Genomic DNA, 19,302 nt, shown 5'->3' with positions numbered 1-19,302 from the left:
CCTCCTTAAAATGTATAAAATTAAAGGAAACCAGACAGATGCTTAAAAGAAGAAACATTCCATGGCAAGATAGCTGGGTGACCTGCATTTGGAAACACCGCCCCCAAGGAGACAGAGCTCGTGTTGGAGGTGTTAGAGGTGTCCAGGCCCAGTGGGGACCAGTCCCTGCTGTACAGGCAGCACTCCTCACAGGAGGGGTCGGGGTGGGGAGAGGACTGACCAGGCCCGAGGAAACGGTTATGGACCCAGTTCCACCACCAGCTGGCTGGGGGGTGGGGAGAATTTGCTGACACTGCTTCACACTCCTTCTTCTCATCTGCACAATGAGGGGATTCGTCTGAAGATCCCTTGTGAGCTACACTGTTCAGTGACCCTAAGTCACATGGCAACAACTAACTCTGCTAATGGACCTATTACGAAGGTTTAGTTTTCCCACAACATGGTTGATTCAAACCACAACATGGTTTGATTCAACGAAGCATCTTCCTCTGTCCAGAACCACTGCCAGTTTCTGAAGCTCTGCAAAGCACGCGTGTCTGGGCAAGCGAGGAGCACACTCGTCACGCCCACAGGATCCAGCAGCGCCTGGGGGCGTGTGGAGAGGAGCCCTCCGACACTCACCAGAGTGAACCAGACGTGGTTACGTGGGACACGCCCTGAAGGGTGTATCACAGGGCTCCAGGGACAGGACCAGGGAGCAGCCCGTGGAAAACGAGGAAGGGCCAAGGTGGGCAGAGAAAACTGGTGTCGACACCCCGCCTCTGGCCATGGGTTTTGGTGCCAGTACCCCGTGTGCAGGACAGGACGCAGACGGGCCGGTCGTGGCCTTACGTGTCCTATCATTTGATGTACTCTGATTGGCTAGTTTTTGCTCATTTTTACTGTATATTTATAGTTATAAAATCATACAGGAAAAAAAAGAAAATCGGTACCAGCTACAGGAGCCGCAACACTCCTCGTCCTCTCCCCTGCCTTTTGGGAACTGCTATGATGCCTCAAAGCTGAATGGTAACATCCTCGCTGGGACTGATGAATGAAGACCCTTCATCCCGACCTTTTCTAATGCATAACATGCGGCTCTAACCCTGCAGTAATCTGCCTCAACGGGCAGTACCAGAGCCAGACACTCACTCCTCGGGGCCACCTGTCCTTCTGCACTGGGTTGAATTACTTGCAGGGAAGAGCATTCACTGAGAGGACAACTGTTGCATACAATGGAGTATTTGTGGGGGCTGCGAGCTTTGTGGACATGGGTTGCTATGACAACAGACTGCTGAAGAGCCGCCGGGTCAGGAGAGCATCCCTGATTCTGCCCTACGACTGGAGCGCCGGCATGGAAAACGTGGGGCGGGCCCACAAGACACAGGAGGGGCATGGCCTGGTTTTCAGTCCTGCTTTCCTTACTGTCTGACAAGAAGCCACAGAGCACTCCCCAATCAGTCTCATATGCTTTGCCCGAGGACCCAGGAGAACCAGTCCCCCTGCCCTCACCCTGTATGGACCCCTCAGTTCAGTTGCATGCAATGGATTCTGATTCAGTTAAGTCTCCCCTGGTTCCGCATCGGCCCCCCTCCCCGTTCCGTAGGGGCCTCGGACCCAGGTAGGAACCCTCACTCCGACACACGGCGAAGGAGGGGTGGGAGGGGGCGTGGCCGCTGGGACCCGCCCCTGCTGACCTCCAGGTTGAAGCAGCTCTGGGCTCCGGGCCGACAGCTCCCGGCGTCCCCGTCGGCTCGACGGTGCAGCTCCCGTGTGGCTCGGAGATGCAGGGGCCCCCGCTCCTCCCCTCGCTCCTGCCCGGGCTGCCACTCCAGCTGATCTCTCAGTTTGGACTGTTAGGTGCACGGGAGGGATTTGTTTTTTGTTTTTGTTTTAAAATTTTAAACAAAACACAAAGGACAAGAGGGCAGGGTGGGGTGGGGAAGGTAGACAGACGGCTGGAAAACTACGGGATGAGGAAAAGCATGACCAGAGAAACCAACGTAAACACAGCGGCCTCAGAGAGAGGAAAGAACAGAGCCAAGATGAGGCTGAGCAAAATGGCGGGCTGAGAGATCTGAAAAGCAAACAGAGAAACAGGGAGAAGAATGCAACACGCTGGTTATGAGGCGCATGCGATGGGCACGCACGAGTCAGACTCGCCCGCAAGCGCACTACCCACGAAGGATACGGAAACAAGGCTCCTGCTGCTTCCTGTGGTCGCGCAGCGAAAGCCAGTCCAGGGCGGCGCACGCGAGAGCAGTCCTGGGGCTACTCCACTCGCCGCCTGCTGCTCCGGCGGTGCCATCAAAACCATCCTTCTCTCCGCCGCGCTCCTCGCCCGGCCGGGCTGTGTCGCAGAGGGAGCGGGTGGGCTGCCTACGGCCTTCAGGGCTGGACTGTCCCTGGGCCTGTGAACCCAGGCAGAGATGCACGCGCTCCCGGGAAGTCTGCTAATTATCCTGACCGTGAAGAGCGTTTGTACTGCGTCTTAAACTCCTCTTTGCTTCTCCGTTGGGATGGCTGGTCGTTTGGGACGCCAAAAACAAAAAAAGGGGACAGACTGCGACGATCCTAGCGCTGCCAGCAGGATTAGCCTTGTGTCAAGAGGGAGGACCTCTCAGCTAAGAGCAGCGGCGGCGCAGTTAAAAATCAGAGGAAAAGAGGGAAAGAAACAAGGAGACAAAAGAGAGCAGAACCAAATCAAACCAAACCGTGGGGAGGGGGCGTGAAGGAAAAAAAAGGAGAAACCCAACCAACAGAAAGGCTTTGGTTGAAACTTGAGGCTTTAGTACAAGGCAGGTGTGCGATCATAACCAAGCAGCCGTGAGCAGGGTGAGCTGGAGTGCGGCAAGGCCAGCGAGGAGGAGGAGGAGCAGGAGGGAGCAGGGAGGCAGAGCCAGGAGCCCCCTTACCTGCAGGTCCGGGCCCAGCTCCTTCCCCAGGTTCCCGACGGGGGAGTCCCGGGACACGGAGGTCACAGAGGACAGGAAGCTGGAAGACTCGGTGAGGTGGGGCAGAGGGGACAGGCCCTCCCCCAGCCGCTCCACCTGCTCCAGGAAGGCCTGGAGCTCCTTCCTGAAGGCCTTCATCCTCGCATTGAGGGTCCCCAGCAGCTGGGGCTCCTCCTTGGCGCCCTGGACGCCGGCTCCCGACGAGGCCCCACCGCCCTGCAGCGCCGCGTCCGTGAAGCCGTCGGTGTCGGTGATGATGCGCTCCAGGGTCCGCTCCAGCCGCTCGGCCTCGTGCCTGATGCTCGCCAGGCGCTCCGAGTCCTCCCGAGCGCGGAGCAGCTCCGCCGGGCACTCACCAGCCTCCGACGGCCTCCCGCTGCCGAAGCCCGACGTCTTCTCGAAGGTCTCCTCCGAGTCGCTCTCGCCGCCGATGGGGCCCTCCCGCCGGGGCTGCAGCGCGCGGCCGTCCTCCCCGTCGCTCTCTTTCTTGCCTGCGTCGCTGTCAGCGTCACTGTCGCGGGGGCTTGGGGCGCGCGGGCCCGGGGGCGCGGCCGGGTCACAGCGTGGGACGCCCAACAGCAGCGCCTGGTTCTCATGCTGCAGCGTCAGCACCTTCCCGCTCAGCTCGCTGATCTGCAGCCGCGCCGCTTGGAGCTCGTCCTGCAGGGGCGCCCCGCCGCCCGCGCCCCCCGCCAGCCACGCGGGCTCCGGCCGCGGCTCGAACTTGAACTTGCTCAGCTCGTGGGTCAGCTGTCGGTTGTGGTCCTCGATCTCGGAGATGGACCTCCGCAGCAGCTCCGCCTCCTCCTCCACGAACTGCAGGTGCCGGCGCAGCTCTGCGGAGGACTCCAGGGAGTCCCCGAAGGGCGAGGTCGGAACGCCGGGCAGGGCCTCCCGGCCCGCGTCGCGCTCGTGCTGGCCCCGCAGGTCCTCCATCTCCGCCTTGAGGCCCCGGTTCTCCACCTCCAGCTCCACGATCTTCCGGCCCAAGATGCTGGCTTCCTCCTCCACCAGCTTTAGCCGCAGCTTCAGCTCGGCCTCCCGAGTGCTGGGCGGCCCGCCGGCCTCCCCCGTGGGGAGGGGGCTGTCCACGTCCCCGTAGAGGGCCTTGTACCTCTGCAGCTCCTGCTCCAGCCCGTCCTTCTCCCGCCCCAGCTTGGCCATCTTCCTGAGCATCAGCGAGCCCTCCTCTTTGGCAAACTGGAGCTGGCACCTCAGGTCGGCGCTGTCATCCTGCCAGGAGAGAGCAGCCCAGAGGAGGGTTATTTGAAAATACCAAATGTTCCTGTTTTTGACGATTTCCCTCGCACCTCGCCCCCGACACACGCACACACAAAAACACCGATCTTCACGTCAGTGCGTGGAGTCGCTCGTTAGAGGGACCACGACAGAGCCAGGGTGAGCCCGGGGCCTTCATGGGGGCACCAAGGACTGCTGGTGGTGGCTTTGTCACAGAAACAAAGGAAACCAAACAATTAGCTTGGAAAAACGTGCACATGAAAACCATCACCCAGGAGATGAGTGGAGAGGAGTGAATGAGATGAAACCCAGCCCCGTCAGCAACGCGGCAACCCCCCCCGCCCCCCGTTACTTTGTGGGTCCACCCTGACCAGTGAGAGACCCCAGACCCCTTGCTCAGCCTGGGGCAGGTGGACAGGCCTCTGTGGCCACTTCCACCTGTTGCCACTTACCTCCTACCTCATCAGAGGGGCAGGCCAGCACCTCACAGTTATTAACAGGATGGGGAGGCCAGGTGACCCCAAATCACAGCCTGGCTTTGCTGGAACCTGAGACACGGCAACCCAACTCTCCTCCTCCCCTGCCTCCCCTCCCCCAACGAATCACAGGGATGGCATGAGGACAAATCACGAGATGATGGGCATGAGGGTGCTTTGGAAGCCGAGTTGCACAGTAAGTACCAAGCTCTGACGGTTAGTATGAAATGGTTACTGCAAACCTAAGCCCGGGTGACTCGCACCCTCTCCCCATGCGAACTTGACTTTGGTTACGTTCCGCACCTTTAGTGGCTGTAACACAGCAGGAAATTAAACTCAGGAACCCAAGGCAAAGTGTTAACTGGTTTAAAACCTGAGAAGTGGTGGTCATCGGGATCCCAGAGGATTCTGGAGGGTCACCGGAGCAGGCTCGCGGCTACTAAAAGCCCACACTGCTCGGCTGAGGTCAAGAAGGCAGTTTCTGGACCAACTGGAAAGTGGACTCTGCCTTCGCAGTGCAGGTCTCAATGCCCTGAAGCTGCATGAACTCTTCACATTCAGTGGCTGGCAACAGTGACCAATTTCATGAATCATTCCTCTTTGATTGGCTACCAAGTTTCAAAAGGCTGTCATGGGGACAAAGACTTAGGCAGAGGCTCCCCCTGCCACACAAACTCAGTGATGCACTGGGTGGTGGTCACACCCCATCAACCCAGGGGAGGGAGAGTCATCAAACCACAGCAAGTCAGCCCCCTGGGGGAGGATGACTCTTCCAGATCACTTGTGCGCAAACAGGCCAGCAGGGCTGGCGCAGCTTCATCCTCAGAGAACGTGGCTCATTCTCCACCCTGTTCTTGCCACTCGCTTACCATGAGGCAGAAAGACATAGAAACACCTCCCCGGGTGCCCCCACCTTTCCTCCTTCCACCCCTAGACCCCTCCTGCCCGAGCCACAAACCCATGGAAGGAAAGAAAAGCAGAGTGACAGGTAAGATTCAAAGAAAAATCACAGGCCAGCTGTGAGCCAGAACCACACGGAAAGCAGCCCTGGTGCTGCCTGCGCGCCCTCTGAGGGACTACCTCTCACGCCACCTCTTAGCAGAGGGCCTACCGGTCCCGCTCCTTCTGTCCATGGCAGCAGGGGCTGAGCGCAGAGCCCTGGGGAACCGGCTCCTTATGTCCAAAGCAGAACCCTCAACTCAAGCAAGGTCGTTGTGAAGGTCAAAACGAACAGCATATAGCTGAGTGGTTTGTATGTGGTCAATCTCCACACTCTAGCACGCTGAAGCCAACCTTCTGCTTTGTCTGAAACTCAATTTGGGGAAAAGGAGCCAGTAATTCTGTTTTGGTTTTTTTTTTTTCCTGTTTGCACATCAGGAGAGTTATATATAAATGTCACTGGGAGGAGAGCATGGTCTTCGTGATCTAAGAACTTATCACATTAAGGATCTGGTTTGTTTTTGGTTAGGCAGACATAACAAGGGTTTCTGTGACTAACTAGAAATAAAGCTGTCTGCCCTGCTCAATGGAGCAAGATGGGTTATCACTGCTGGGGTAATGCTTTATATTTTTAAAGGGCCTACATAGAATACACGGGCTGTAAAAGACATACTATATTTAATCCTAATACTAAGGGGGAAAGCATACTTATTTGTTGATTCATTCATTCCTTCGGTAAATATTGAATACCTACTATGTATCAGAAATTGGCATGTTAAACAACCCAGTTTCTTAGAACTTTTGAGAGTAGAACAATCAAAAGCATCTTTTCAATTTTTGGTAAACATAGATTTGTAAGAAATCTATTGTATCCAAATACACAGAGAGGTCTTTGTTGTCACAGGAAGGAATGGAGTTTGAATGAGCTAAAATACATATCAATGGAGATAGATTGTCAATGCTTTGTAAATGAATCAGTTTGGGGGTGACAAGTCTGGGATAGGAAGACTCTTAGCCCCATCATTAACTTGATAGCCAGTGTTTGTCCTGTGTCCAAAATCACCTAAACGATCCTATCTACCCGGAAGCACAGAAATTCACCTTCGTGCCTGGGGACAGCCGCGGAGATCGGAGAGGAGATTGTTGCCAGCCACAAGGGAACTCCACCTCCAGCCCAGGACTCAAGCCTGGGCGGACCCAGGGATGCGCAGGGCCCCAGCCATAACCCGTGTCCTGACCCTACTTCCCTGGAAACTCACAACTGGTGAGGCCTTGAGACGGTGGAGGCCAACGGGCAGAGTCACCTGCACAGTTCCAGACGCTTTTGTCTCAAACCAAGATCAGAGAGTCTCAGGCCATCTCTCCTGAGGGTTCCCCCCAAAAGTTGAACTGAGAAATCGGGGAAGGCACACGAGAGGCACATGGAGACTGGGCCTTCCCCAAGGGTTCTGTACTTGGTTGTAAGTACTCATCTGCGCCCCGCTTATACAGGTAAAAAAAACCCCAGAGAGCCCTCAAATCGCCTTGATTTCTAGAAACCTCACACCATCCGCCCCCACCCCCTCTCTGCCATTCCCCACAGCCTGATTATAAACTACAACCATCCTTCTCTCTCTCCTTGAACTTAAACCCAGGTCAGGTAAAGAAACAAGATTCTATGATAGGGCTTCCCTGGTGGCACAGTCGTTAAGAATCCACCTGCCAATGCAGGGGACACGGGTTCGAGCCCCGGTCCGAGAAGATCCCACATGCCGCGGAGCAACTAAGCCCGTGCGCCACAACTACTGAGCCTGTGCTCTAGAGCCCGCGAGCCACAACTCCTGAAGCCCGCACACCTAGAGCCCGTGCTCCACAACGAGAAGCCACCGCAATGAGAAGCCCGCTCGCCGCAACTAGAGAAAGCCCGCTTGCAGCAACAAAGACCCAACACAGCCAAAAATAAAATAAATAAATTAAAAAAAAAAAAAGATTCTATGATATACCCTAGTGAGCGTCCAATTCATAGATTACCTGAGGATTGATCAAATATCCAAAAAGCCTTCCTGTTCCTTAAAGAAACTACCCACATACGAGAAATTCTACTAGATGATTAAAGCGTGCTTCATTTCTACGCAACACCCATGCATTACTAGGCCTGACTAAACCAAGACAAATGCAGTTTTTGACAGAAAGGCCATCTTTGAAGCCAAGGGAGTGTGTGGCTTTAACAAAGGGATCAGACTTCCTCGCTCAGTGGAGGCGGCTGGAGCAGTGTTTTTGGGGGTGGGTGTACAGGGAGCTGGGCTCAGCCTATTCTGGGGCGGGAAGCCAACTCCTTCTAATAAGATGGGGAATCACAGCCTCAGCTAAAGCAGCACGGGCTGGATACCCATTTCCATCGTGTAACTGAAGACTTTCTAAAACTCAGCCAAGACTCCACGGGAGGGGTCTAAGCTGATCTCAGGCTCTGGTTTCAGGAGATGGTCCGATAGCTCAGGAATGCAGCATGAAAGCAGGTCCAGTAACCTTCCCACGTGACACACCTGGTGCAGGCAGAGAAGGCAAGCAGGGCATGAGGGGGAGGACACACACAGGGCCACCGCCGCCACCACCAGCGGAAAGGCCTTGACAAGCGACAGAAATATATCGCTACGGGTATATATTCTTTGGCTTGCAAGTCTGCCGTCTGGCCAGCCCCCCAGCGCTGACTGCGCGTGCGCCTACCTTGCGCCGGGGCGCCAGTTTCCTCTGAGTTCTGGCTGCGGACCTGCAGTTCCCAAGGCGCTCCGTTCCACCACTCTGCCAGACAGAAACTCCTCGCTCAACGATCCCGCAGGCTGGGCACTTAACCTGCTCCCGAGCCCGGGTCTCCCCTCTCCTGTCCCCAGCCTGACTGACCCTCGGGTGAGTGCACTGCACGCTGTCCATCCCGCGATGGGTAGAGATGACCCTTTTAAAGAGAAGCTCTTCCCTGGTCAGGAGCCAGTACGTTGAAACAGACTCAAAGCCCAAGGGGGTTGAAGCTCCCAGTAGTGGGGACGACAGATTTTAATGTCGCCCTTCTTAGCGGATTCCAAAGTGAGATTTGGGGAGCAGAGACGTGGAGAACAGTTAACCTCTGGCATTCCTCCCGCTCACGCAGCCAGGCCCTCCGTGAAGGCTGCTCTGGGGATGGGGGACTTTGGAGAGGGGAGAAAGCAAAGGGAATTAGGTGTGGGATTCACAGGGAGGCCGGCCCCGGGCCTCGGAGCTCGTAGTTTCCTGGACTTACTGCATCTCTCTAATTAGTCCTTGCCCTGAGAGCTCAGGAAGCTGACACCCCAATGATGCCTTGTTCTCGCCAACACCTAATACTAGCAGCAGTTTTTTTTTTTTTTTCAAAAGAAGGAATCCAGAAAAGCGAGTGTTCAGAAAAGCTAAGGAAGTTCTGAAGGCCACGTGCCATGTGCACAGAAAGGGCCCCACTCTTACCACCTTGGAGAGAACACCTGGTTTTCTATTAGGACAATTTAAGACACCCTTCAGTTTGTGCATTAATAAAAAAACACCAACACTCAAAACGATGCTTTATGGATGACCCGACACAACGGCAGCTGTGCTATTTTACTACTTTACTGTGTGAATGTCTTCAAAGGCCAGAACGCCTGCCACCAGCTGTGAGCACAGCAGAGCCCTGAACGGCATGCAATTATGCTGCTCAGGAAGCCAGTTTGTTCCTTTCCTTCTTGAAGAAACCACCAGCTGATCGGTGCGAGAAACAAAAGAGCTGTTGGTTTGGGAAGACAGTTTTCACTCCCACAGAGGCTTTGGATGAGTCCAGATGTTTGGGCAGCTCATGTTTCTTTGATGATATTAAAGGTGACACTAACACTTGAGAAAATTCAAAATGAGGAGACGTCGTAACATGAGAGTGGAACGCTGCTTACCTGAGTGAAGGCTTTCTTCTCTTTGTACATTTCCCGGCTGCCTCTTCTCTTCAGGGAACTCTGAAATAGATCCAGGTGACATTCTGTTACGGAAGGGGGGTGTCACACGTGGGAGCCGGCACTAGGTGGCAGGTCCCCACTGGGAGGGGACACACACAGTGGACAGAGGCTCTTTTTGTCACTGGAATCAAGAAACAAACTAGAGTGAACAATATAAAGGCAGTCGGGGGAATTCCCTGGTGGTCCAGTGGTTAGGACTCTGAGCTTTCACTGCCGTGGCCTGGGTTCAATCCCTGGTCAGGGAACTAAGATCCCACAAGCCACACGGCGCAGCCAAAAAAGTATGTAAATATAAATATAAAAGAATACAATACAATACAGTAAAGGGAGTTGGGTGAGCTCAGGGAGGTCTTCGCATCCTGAGAGGCTTTAAGTCCTGATTATTGGATTTGGGGTTTTCCCCAATCCTTCAGTTTCATGAAGGAGGGAGTGTTGGGTCATTGTGACTGTGGAGGGGAGACAGGAAAAGGAAGAGGGTAGGAAGCTTTGGGAAAAAGATATGTAATGTTTCTGGAGCTGCCTTACCTTCCGAATTATGTTTTGTTTGGGCTAATATCAAAATTAATTGCCATTTCCTGAGTACCTGTGGTAAGCAGTGAGGTAAAAAGTGGTCGGAGGGAGAGACGGTGGCCCTTGTTCACGGAGAATCCAGGTTGCAACATTCTCCACGAACCCACGCCAATTCCTGATTAAACATACCTCTTAGGTCTTAGCGAGTTCATCATCTCTTCATGTGGGAAGCGGCCAGGCTGGGTCCCGGCCTAGTTTTACATGCGTAACAGCGCACCTTTGCCTGCTATGGGCAAGAAGTGTGTCTGAAGTAAATCAAAGGGCCAAGGGATGTCTGAGACAGGAGCACAGGGGGCCAAGACAGTTCCCGCTCACACCAAGTGTGGAGACAGAAAGAACGGTTGGAAGGAGAGCCAGAAGCTCTGAAGGGAAGACAAAGGAACTTGAAACCTGAAAGGATGGATGTAATCACAGCACAAGTTAGAAGAAAGCAGTTTGGAAAGTTAAGAGACTCCCCCCACGGCCACCCCCTCCCCTCTGCAGCTTCACCTGAATGAGGGGGACCGGGGTCCCCTGGGAGCTGACCCAGAGAGGGGCAGTGCCCTCTCTGCTTCGTACCTTTGCTGCACCCCGCACACCACCCAGCCTGGGAAGGAGGCTCTTCTGCAAGTTGCCTCCATGACATCAGATCTTACGTTCACTCAGTTCACTCAGATTCACTCAGTTCTGTGTACATTACAGTGTCTCGATGTCAGAAGGTTAGACCGTGCCATTCATTGGATGAATTTCAGGGTTAAGAAACAATTGAAATTCTAGCTGCCCCTGAGCCTCTGGGAGGCTGGAGGCCTGGGGAGAAAGGTAACTGAGAGAAGGGAATGAGAAAGTAGAGAGTCAGCATGGGGTGTGGGCGCTCCCCGGCCAGCCAACGGGGGTGGAGGCTTGTTCCTAAACCCCTAGCTGCAGAAGCGGCTTTCTTTCCTTTAGCTTTTTCAGTAAAAGCAGGGTCAGACTACAAAGAGAACCACCATCTCCTCCAACAGGTGAAGTTGAGCCTGTCTTAAGAAGGGCTTGAGTTTTTGCACCCATTGTAAGTAGGTTTTCCAAGATTCTTCACGCTGCAGTGAAGGAGTTTCTTTGATCTGAATGAGCCGAGTGAGATGAACGCTTCTGAGGATTCACTATAGAGAAGAGTTACAATAAAGCATCAGGGAGAGAGGCTGTTCCCGAGGCTTCAGCCTGAGGGGTTTAATTCTGGGACTGTGGTCGCAACCAGGGCCCACAGTGACTGCAGCAAGCCTGCCTTCTGCAAGCCGCCTGCCCGCATCACATCTTCCAAGGAACAGAAAACAGATTCTGCACTTGCTGAAAGAAAACTGTCTGGAAGCCAGAGGAGAGCTAGAAGTGGAGACAGAAGTTTCTGAAAATCTATGCAGAATCACGGTTGCTGCATTTCGGGGCTGGAGGAAGGGGCGCTTTCTGGGGGAGCTCCTGCTGGAGGGGCCCGGGCACAGATTCCTCTGACCCGCCCGGGTGTCTTTTTCCCTTGCCCCGCCCTGAACAAAACTGCCTGAGTCCTGTGATCCTTCTAGCGAATCAGGGAACAGGCAGGAGTTTGTGGGACCCCCGACATAGATCCCAGCCACAATGGCAACTACAACAAAAAACACTGCAAGGATTGAGATTAACCAGCAATAAAGAAACCAGAAAACTTTGGTGATGGACATAAATGAATGCTAGATGTTGTCTGATGGGAAGACCTATGTTACAAAGATGTCATATTTTTCCCCAATAATTTTATAAGTCATTTTAACCAAACTCCTCTCTGTCTCCATATATACATAGTGCAACATATATACACACAAAAAGTATTTGTGTGTGTGAGTATATATACATACACACACAAATACTTTTTGTGTATTTGTAAGGGAGATAAGAGGATGGAAGGACTTGACAAAAAGATTAAAAATTCAACTAGATCAGGGATAGGCAAACTTTGCCCGTCAGGACCAATGAACCCACAGCCTATTTTGTGACTAAGTTTTACTGGAGCACACCGTCAGGACCAATGAACCCACAGCCTATTTTGTGACTAAGTTTTACTGGAGCACAGCCTCACCTATGGATCAGAAAAAAAATAGATCTATACCATGTATTTTTAAAAATTCCAGATGATTTAAAAATCTAAATGTAGAAATCACTCACACACACACACACACACACACACACACACACACACACACACAATCCCAGAAAGAAAGAGATGAATTTCTATTTGTTCTGGGGGCATGAACTTTATAAACACAAAAAAACAAAAGCTGAAACATCCAAGGAAAAGATAGAGTGGATTTATAAGATTAAAATATGTTTATATTATCAAAATAAACCACTTACAGTATTAAAAAGCAAATGATAAAATGGAAGAAAAGATTTTTCAAACGCAAGACAGACAAAAGAATACTATTTGGCAAGCAATAAAACCATCTTAATAAGAAAATAAACAAATGGCCAATAAACACGATGACTGGTAATTAAAACAACAAGGTATTGTTTCTCACTTCGAGATTTATGGACCAAAAGAAGTATGACATCCAGTGTTAGCAAGTATCCCCAGAGGCAGCCGCCCCCCACCGATCAGCATCAGTCAGGGGCCGGTGGGGGGGGTGGGGGGTGGGTGGGGTCCTATAGCACTTCCAGTGGGCCGCTCAGCCTGACAAGTGCATATATCGTCAGCCAGGAACCCCACCTCTGGGAACGTACCCTAAGGAAGAACGCAGAGACCTGTGTGAAGATTTGAATGAATCACGAGTGCTCGTCACAGTACCTTTTATAATAGTAAATGAATACCGCACAGGTTATTAAAATGATGTTTTTGAAGAATACTTAAAGATTCCAGAAATATAATACATTAAAAGGAAAATGCAGATGACAAACACCATGTATTTTGTGACTTCATTTTATATCTAATAAGTTATAAGTATGCATATGGGGAAGGGGGGTGGGACGAATTGGTAGATGGGGATCGACATATATACGCTACTGATACTATGTATAAAATAACTAATGAGAACCTACTGTATAGCACAGGGAACTCTACTCAAGGCTCTGTGGTGACCTAAATGAGAAAGAAATCCAAAAAAAGAGGGGATATATGTATACGTATAACTGATTCACTTTGCTATACAGCAGAAACTAACACAACATTGCAAAGCAACTATACTCCAATAAATTTTTTTTTAAAAGTATGCATATGCATTACATGTGTATGTGAGAAAAGTAAACTAGAGAAATGTATATCAGAATGTTAATAGTGATCCTCTTCGGATGACAGAATTAAGAGTGAGTCAATAAATTTCTTTTTTGTGGCTTTTCAAAGTCCCCAAATTATCTACAGTGAACACTATTTCCTTTGCAATTAAAAAAAAAAAAAAAACAGGAAATTAGAATCCTTTTGTAAAGAGGTCAGAGGAAAGAGGCTATCGCTGATGTCCTACGTAGGGTTTCAGTGGCACTTCATTAGAAGTTATCTGCCAACTTTTGGGTCTCTTTCCATAAGGTGATATTGTTTTTATTAGTCTGGTCCTTGAGGTATGACTGGTACATATACGGTTGGTGAAAAAGACCAGGAAGCCTCCTGAGGGTAGCAGGAACCGGCCAGGTACCCCACGGCACTGCAGGCAGGTGCCAAGCCGTCCTGAGCCCCCGGCCGGGGTGCAGGCCCCTCTGCGCTTGCGCCTCAAGTCTCGTCCAGGCAGGGATCTGTGCTCTGGGTGCACTGGCTGGGGACCCTGGGTACAGAAGGAGTTGTATGAGCATCATGGCTGGTTCACCCCTCTGGATGACTCAGATCCAGTGGAGTGTCTCTACCAAGAAACAGTAAGGAAAGGGGTGAATGCTGACTATCAAATAAACACAACCCAGAAGGGCGGCTCCCCTGTGATTCAGTCCACTCTTCCTTTTTAGTCTGGCCAACTGCCAGCAAATCAACTCTCAATTCCTATTGAGAAGGGGAAAAAATTGAGTTTGAATCCAAATTGAATCCATCTACGCTGATGCATTTGCTGAGTATTGAATGTGATTAAATAAAACATGAAGTTAGGCAATTTGGACTTGAATGTCAATTCTTAACGCTTCCTACTTTAAGTGAGCCAGTTTCTTCCAAGCGATTTCAGAAAAACTAACAAGCTCTCAATTGCTACAATGTTTCAGAGACAGGCTTTGGGCTTGAAATTTAGATTGGGAATAAAAGGAGGCAGATGAAATTTAGAATGCTGTAAATCATGAGTCAGTATGGGAAAGAGTACGGATGGAAGCAGAAGATTTCAGAATTCTTACAGATTCTTATTATTTAGAAAGTTGTTTGGATTTGGGGGGCTGATTTGCAGCACACAGTTATACCATCAGAATAAGAAAATGAAGGTGCCTAGATCTTCTTCCTTTTGGGAGGACATTATCAAGGTTCATTTCACCCACATTACAGTTCTCGTTATGTTAAGAGAGGTGAAGGATAGGGATTACCAGGTTTTCCCTCAGCCGGAAGCTCGAGGTCCCGGCTGGCAGACGTTTCCTTCCCTTTCGTCCTCTCCACTGGCCCCTAAACATCTCCCAGGGAGACTGGTTCCCTTCACTCTGCTGAAGTCACTGCACCACAGTTACACTGCCGCCTCCAATACACAAAAGCCCCTGGGATTCTGTGGAAAACCCTCCAAGGCCGCAGTGGGAATGACACCTTTCTCCTCGGCCTGCCTGGGAGGATAGTTAGGATATTAACAACTGCCTCTTGCTGGATACTTACTCCGGCCAGGCCGGATGCTGAACTTTCTCGATACATGTAACCTAATTTACTTCTCACAGAGCCCTGAGATGTATGATGTATATGATATGCTCTTATCACTGGTTAACAGACAAGAAGACACAGAAGTCAGGTCATGTTTCAAGGTCCCCCAACTTGGAGGTGGGGCACCAGCCTAACCCTGACTCCTAGCCCTCTGACCCACAGAGCCACCCTCCAGGCCCGACGGCCCAATCTCCCCATTTGGTCTGGTTTTCTTTTTGTCTTCTTGAGGCTTCTGAGCCCCAAATGGCTGGGGTTTTTTCATCCAACTAGTCTCTCCTTTCTTTAGCAAAAGAGCACCAAGGACTATTATAGGAATGGTTGCAAACTGCTAATCTCACGAGGTACCTCGAAGCAGTGAAATATTTGCCGGCGCTCTTGATGATTTCCGAAGGATCTGAGGCTGCAGACAGCAAAAGTCCTTATTTAGAAAAGACAGAAAACTCATTATCAGAGGACAAAATACCACAAAGTAAATGAGGAGAAGAGGAGGAAAGTTATACTGAGCCGCTTCGGCAGAAGAAAGGTACAGCCATCAAAGTCGGAGCTGGGTGGGGATCCCTCAGCCAAGACGCAGAGGGGGAGGCCAGGGGGGCAGCTGCCCGGCCACACGCCACACCGTCCAGGGCCACGAGGCCCACTCGGACGGATGGGGACCGCCAGCACACCCAGCCTATCAGACGCCACTTTCTCCTGGGAGAAGAAAGAACATGATGATAAAAATGACAAGTCGCCGCTCATGCAAATTTGGGGACCGTGACACATACATGATTTGTAATAGGGCTGGTGGATTCATTTTAAACCTTAGAGACACGTGTCTGGAGGCCTAGTAATCAGAAAATTGCTGGTTAAACCATGTCACAGCACAGTACTCTCAACCAGACATCACAAAATAGAGATGGTAAAGTAAAACTGCAAATTATCCTTAATACGCGAAAAGAAACATGAAAAGTCATGACTACTGGAAGACCAAAATGATGACTGCAGCAAAAACAAAGTGTCTGTTCCCCAGATTGTAGGAATCTCAACTCTCGTTGTGCACATACACATGTAGGCACTCAGCCACACCACCAAGCGTTACGTGAAATACTGAATTAGAATCCACATTTCAGAAGCCTCTGACTCACTTAGTAGGTGATCAGTAGGCCCTTGGGCATTCACGGAGTCTGAAAATCTATAGAAATGTTTCCCATTTGCCTGTCAGAACTGAAGAGAAAGCTCGTGTATTTTTAAAAATAATCTGTTCCTAGCTCCCACTGGTCTCCTGGAAAGAAATATACTCGCCCGTCCTTCAAGAGAGGCCAATTATTTCCATTCTGATGAAATACAGAAGAGTTAGAAGTACTTTGAAAAACAAAACCAAAAAATACAAATAAATGATATATTCAAGTGTTGCCCCCTTTTCAGAGAACGTTCATCACTGATTTTTTTTTTTCAGGTGCATGACACATGAGAAAATACTTGGCACTCAAAAAGAGCATAGGGAATAGTTCTGATTTACTTACGATTCTATTTCATAATAATCTGCCTGTGGACCTTCTAACGTGACTTGAGTATTGTACTAAATAATAGACCTCACTGTTATACTGTTACAATGTATGCACATATTTGTCAAAACTCAGGGAATATAAACTTAAGATGAGTGCATTCAGTATATGTAAATTAACTCAAAGTATCAGCAAAGTATCAGCAAAAATTAAGCTCCAGTTAACAATGTGTATTGAGGGAAAAGTGAATTGGTGTCTACATTTTCAAATGCATCAAAAAAATAATATGGGTTAATAGATGGATGAATGAAGATATTTGATAAACAAATACAGTAAAATGCTGAGGTAGAATATAGGTGGTGACTATACAGGTGCTCACTAGAAAATTCCTGAAACTTTACTCTGTTTGAAAACTTTCATAATATTCAGAAGAAAAACAAGCACGTTTCCAATTTCACTGAAAACAGTTAATATAATGTTGCATCGCCATTATAAATGATTACTAAAACATTTCAATGACATGAGAAATTTTCCACAAAATGCCAACCTTTGAAATGCAGGATGAAAAACATAAATTTAATACAATCTCATCAAGATTAAATATTTTTGTCTTTGAAATGTTTAGAAGCAAATATTACACTAAAATGCTAAGAGGTCTTATCAATGGGCATTATGGGCATTATGAATGACTTCATGTTTTTCTTCATAGACTTAAAAAATTTCTCTGAGTCAAAATTCATATGCTATTTTTTCAGATCAGAAAAGATGTTATATTTTGAAAACAACAGAATTGACTCGTGATGCAAACACCCGGCTACACCTAATGCTGCAGTGGACAGATCTGATGGACCGAGAGCCCTGAAGCCAGGTAGAAATGAACAGGAAATGAAACTGGAGGATTAGTCCCCCGGGCAGGATTAGCACTGTGCTGCTGGGGATTATCAAATGCATCTTTGCACAAAGGACAAGGAAGGGCCTAATGGACATCTGGGCATGGCAAATGGCTCAGATTCTAATTGCCCTCCAGGGCTGATGGCTTCCTCTCCAAGAGGCTCCCCCGCAGACCGAGGCCGACTTGCTGACCGACTTGCTGACCCACGTCTGCCCGGGAGCCCTGCTGTCTGGAGCCACCACTCAGCTCCGTGAATCACCCACCAAGAGGCTCTGAAATCTCCAAGTGTCCCTCCTAGCGCTCTGCACAAAGCCACTCCCGTCCCTTGGGTAAATCTTCAGCGATTCTCATCTCCAAGCTGTGGCTACTTGGATTCCCAACTCTGACACCAAGCACACGCTCCACGTGATTTAAGGGCAGCGGGGATGCCTGCGCCGCGATTTCACAAGGGAGCAAAGGCTCTCGGTATTCTCCATGAGCCTCCAGCACCTTCGGGGAACTACAGATGATTCAATCTGCCAAGACCAGGCCCTGACCTGCGGGAAGAGGGCAGGATGCTGCTTGCTCTTGCAGTGTGAGAATTGCCCTGGAGGCCTGAGGGCTGCTGGGGCCATGGACGGGGCCGCCAGCCCAGCCTGCTGAGCTGGGCCAGCAGTGAGCACTGCGGGGAGCAACGTGCTCCCAGCGGGACGTAACCCTGGGCTCAGGACCCTGGTCTCAGGCCGGGCCGGAGCAGCAGAGGGAGGGCAGCCCTGCGCCCGCTGCCCAGCCGGACCCAGCCTTGCCCCTGGACGGCCCCAGGCAAGGCTAGAGCTATGTATGGGGCTAGGAGCAGGCCTCCTGTGGAGGAATAAAAACAGCCCTGGTTCAGGTGATTAAAAGCAAAGAAGCCAGGTTTACTGTCTAGGTGGTGCTGTCTTCTTTTGTGAACACACAGGCTATGAAGCCGGCCGCCCCAAACCACACATATTTCTGCTAGCAGATGACAGCACGGAACTTCCCAGACGGTGTTTACAAGCCCGATCGGCTGCCAGACAAGGTGTTTCCACTGCAGCCCCTCAACGGCCAGAGCAGGGTGGCCAAGGTTAGAGCCGCCATCACCTGCAAGTCCCCCCTCGGCCCGCCAGGCCCCAGGCTCTGACTCAGCGACCATGTCAGAGAGCCCCCAGGAGCTGTCCTGCAGCCCAGTGGCACTCCCCGCGGGGAGCTCTCCTCTCCCCCAAAGAGCCCCGACAGCTCGTGTCTTGCCGAGGATGGAACATCGTGGATGAGACTCTCTGGGAATGATGGAGGTGGCCTGTGAGGTATCACTCCACGGCGTGGCACTGGGGGCACGCAGGGCTGCAGGCCTGCTGCCATCTTGTGTGTGGCATCTGCTTTGTGCTGTTGCAACCACTGCAGTCTAGCTGCTCGTCTTCTAAATGACACCAAATCTATAACCAGCTTCTCCCATGAAAAGCCAGTCGGAGAAAATCCAGATGTTGTTAGATGTTTACACACAAGCCATCAAAACAGAGAGGACCTCATCTAGGTATAAAGGGCAAGACCGTTCTTTATTCGTGGAGCATCTTACGACAATGGCTCCTCCCTGGGCTGCCTGTAGACCCATTTGTGCAATCAAGCCGGGTTCTAATGGTTTCTGAATTGACAGAGGAAAGAGCTTGATCAGGAAGTACCGTCTGCCTGAAAGCTTGGTCCTGCTTCCTCCCTGGACGCAGCTCCCATGGCCGTTCCTGCTGGGACAGGCTGCTCACCCCTGACAAGCCTGCGTGCCTGCCCTGCGCCATCACCTGCCCAGGGATGAGAGCAGATGTGCCAGGTCCTTCCAACCTCTAGATTCTCTGATTCTGCCATTCAGCAAAACCACTCCCACCCAAAGCAGACTGGGGTGGGGGAGGGTGACACGGGCCTGGAACCGCACAGGTGTTGGCACCGCACCAGGATGCACAGCGGGGCTCGTGGTCCCCCAGGACCAGGAGAAAACCGAGGCTTGAAAGGTTGCCCAATGCGCCCAGGACATCAGGAGGTGG

At 51.0% G+C, this 19,302-nt stretch overlaps 1 protein-coding gene across 4 annotated transcripts in view; it reads right to left on the bottom strand.

Moving 5' to 3' along the window:
• The window catches only part of MTCL1 (microtubule crosslinking factor 1), a 125,181-nt gene that overhangs the window by 42,966 nt on the left and 62,913 nt on the right, over positions 1-19,302 (bottom strand). For all 4 annotated transcript variants that reach the window (XM_061168971.1, XM_061168970.1, XM_061168972.1 and 1 more), the window contains exons 4-6: positions 9,493-9,552; positions 2,895-4,166; positions 1,677-1,832 (exon numbers count right to left, since the gene is read on the bottom strand). In XM_061168971.1, coding sequence (XP_061024954.1) covers positions 1,677-1,832; positions 2,895-4,166; positions 9,493-9,552 — 1,488 coding nt within the window. The remainder of the gene's footprint in view (positions 1-1,676; positions 1,833-2,894; positions 4,167-9,492; positions 9,553-19,302) is intronic.

This window comes from Eubalaena glacialis, chromosome 15, assembly GCF_028564815.1.
Source record: "Eubalaena glacialis isolate mEubGla1 chromosome 15, mEubGla1.1.hap2.+ XY, whole genome shotgun sequence".
In the NCBI taxonomy this organism is placed as follows: Eukaryota; Metazoa; Chordata; class Mammalia; order Artiodactyla; family Balaenidae; genus Eubalaena; species Eubalaena glacialis.
The sequence above is the reverse complement of the archived record's forward strand: the minus strand, read 5'-3'. Positions and strand labels throughout refer to the sequence as shown.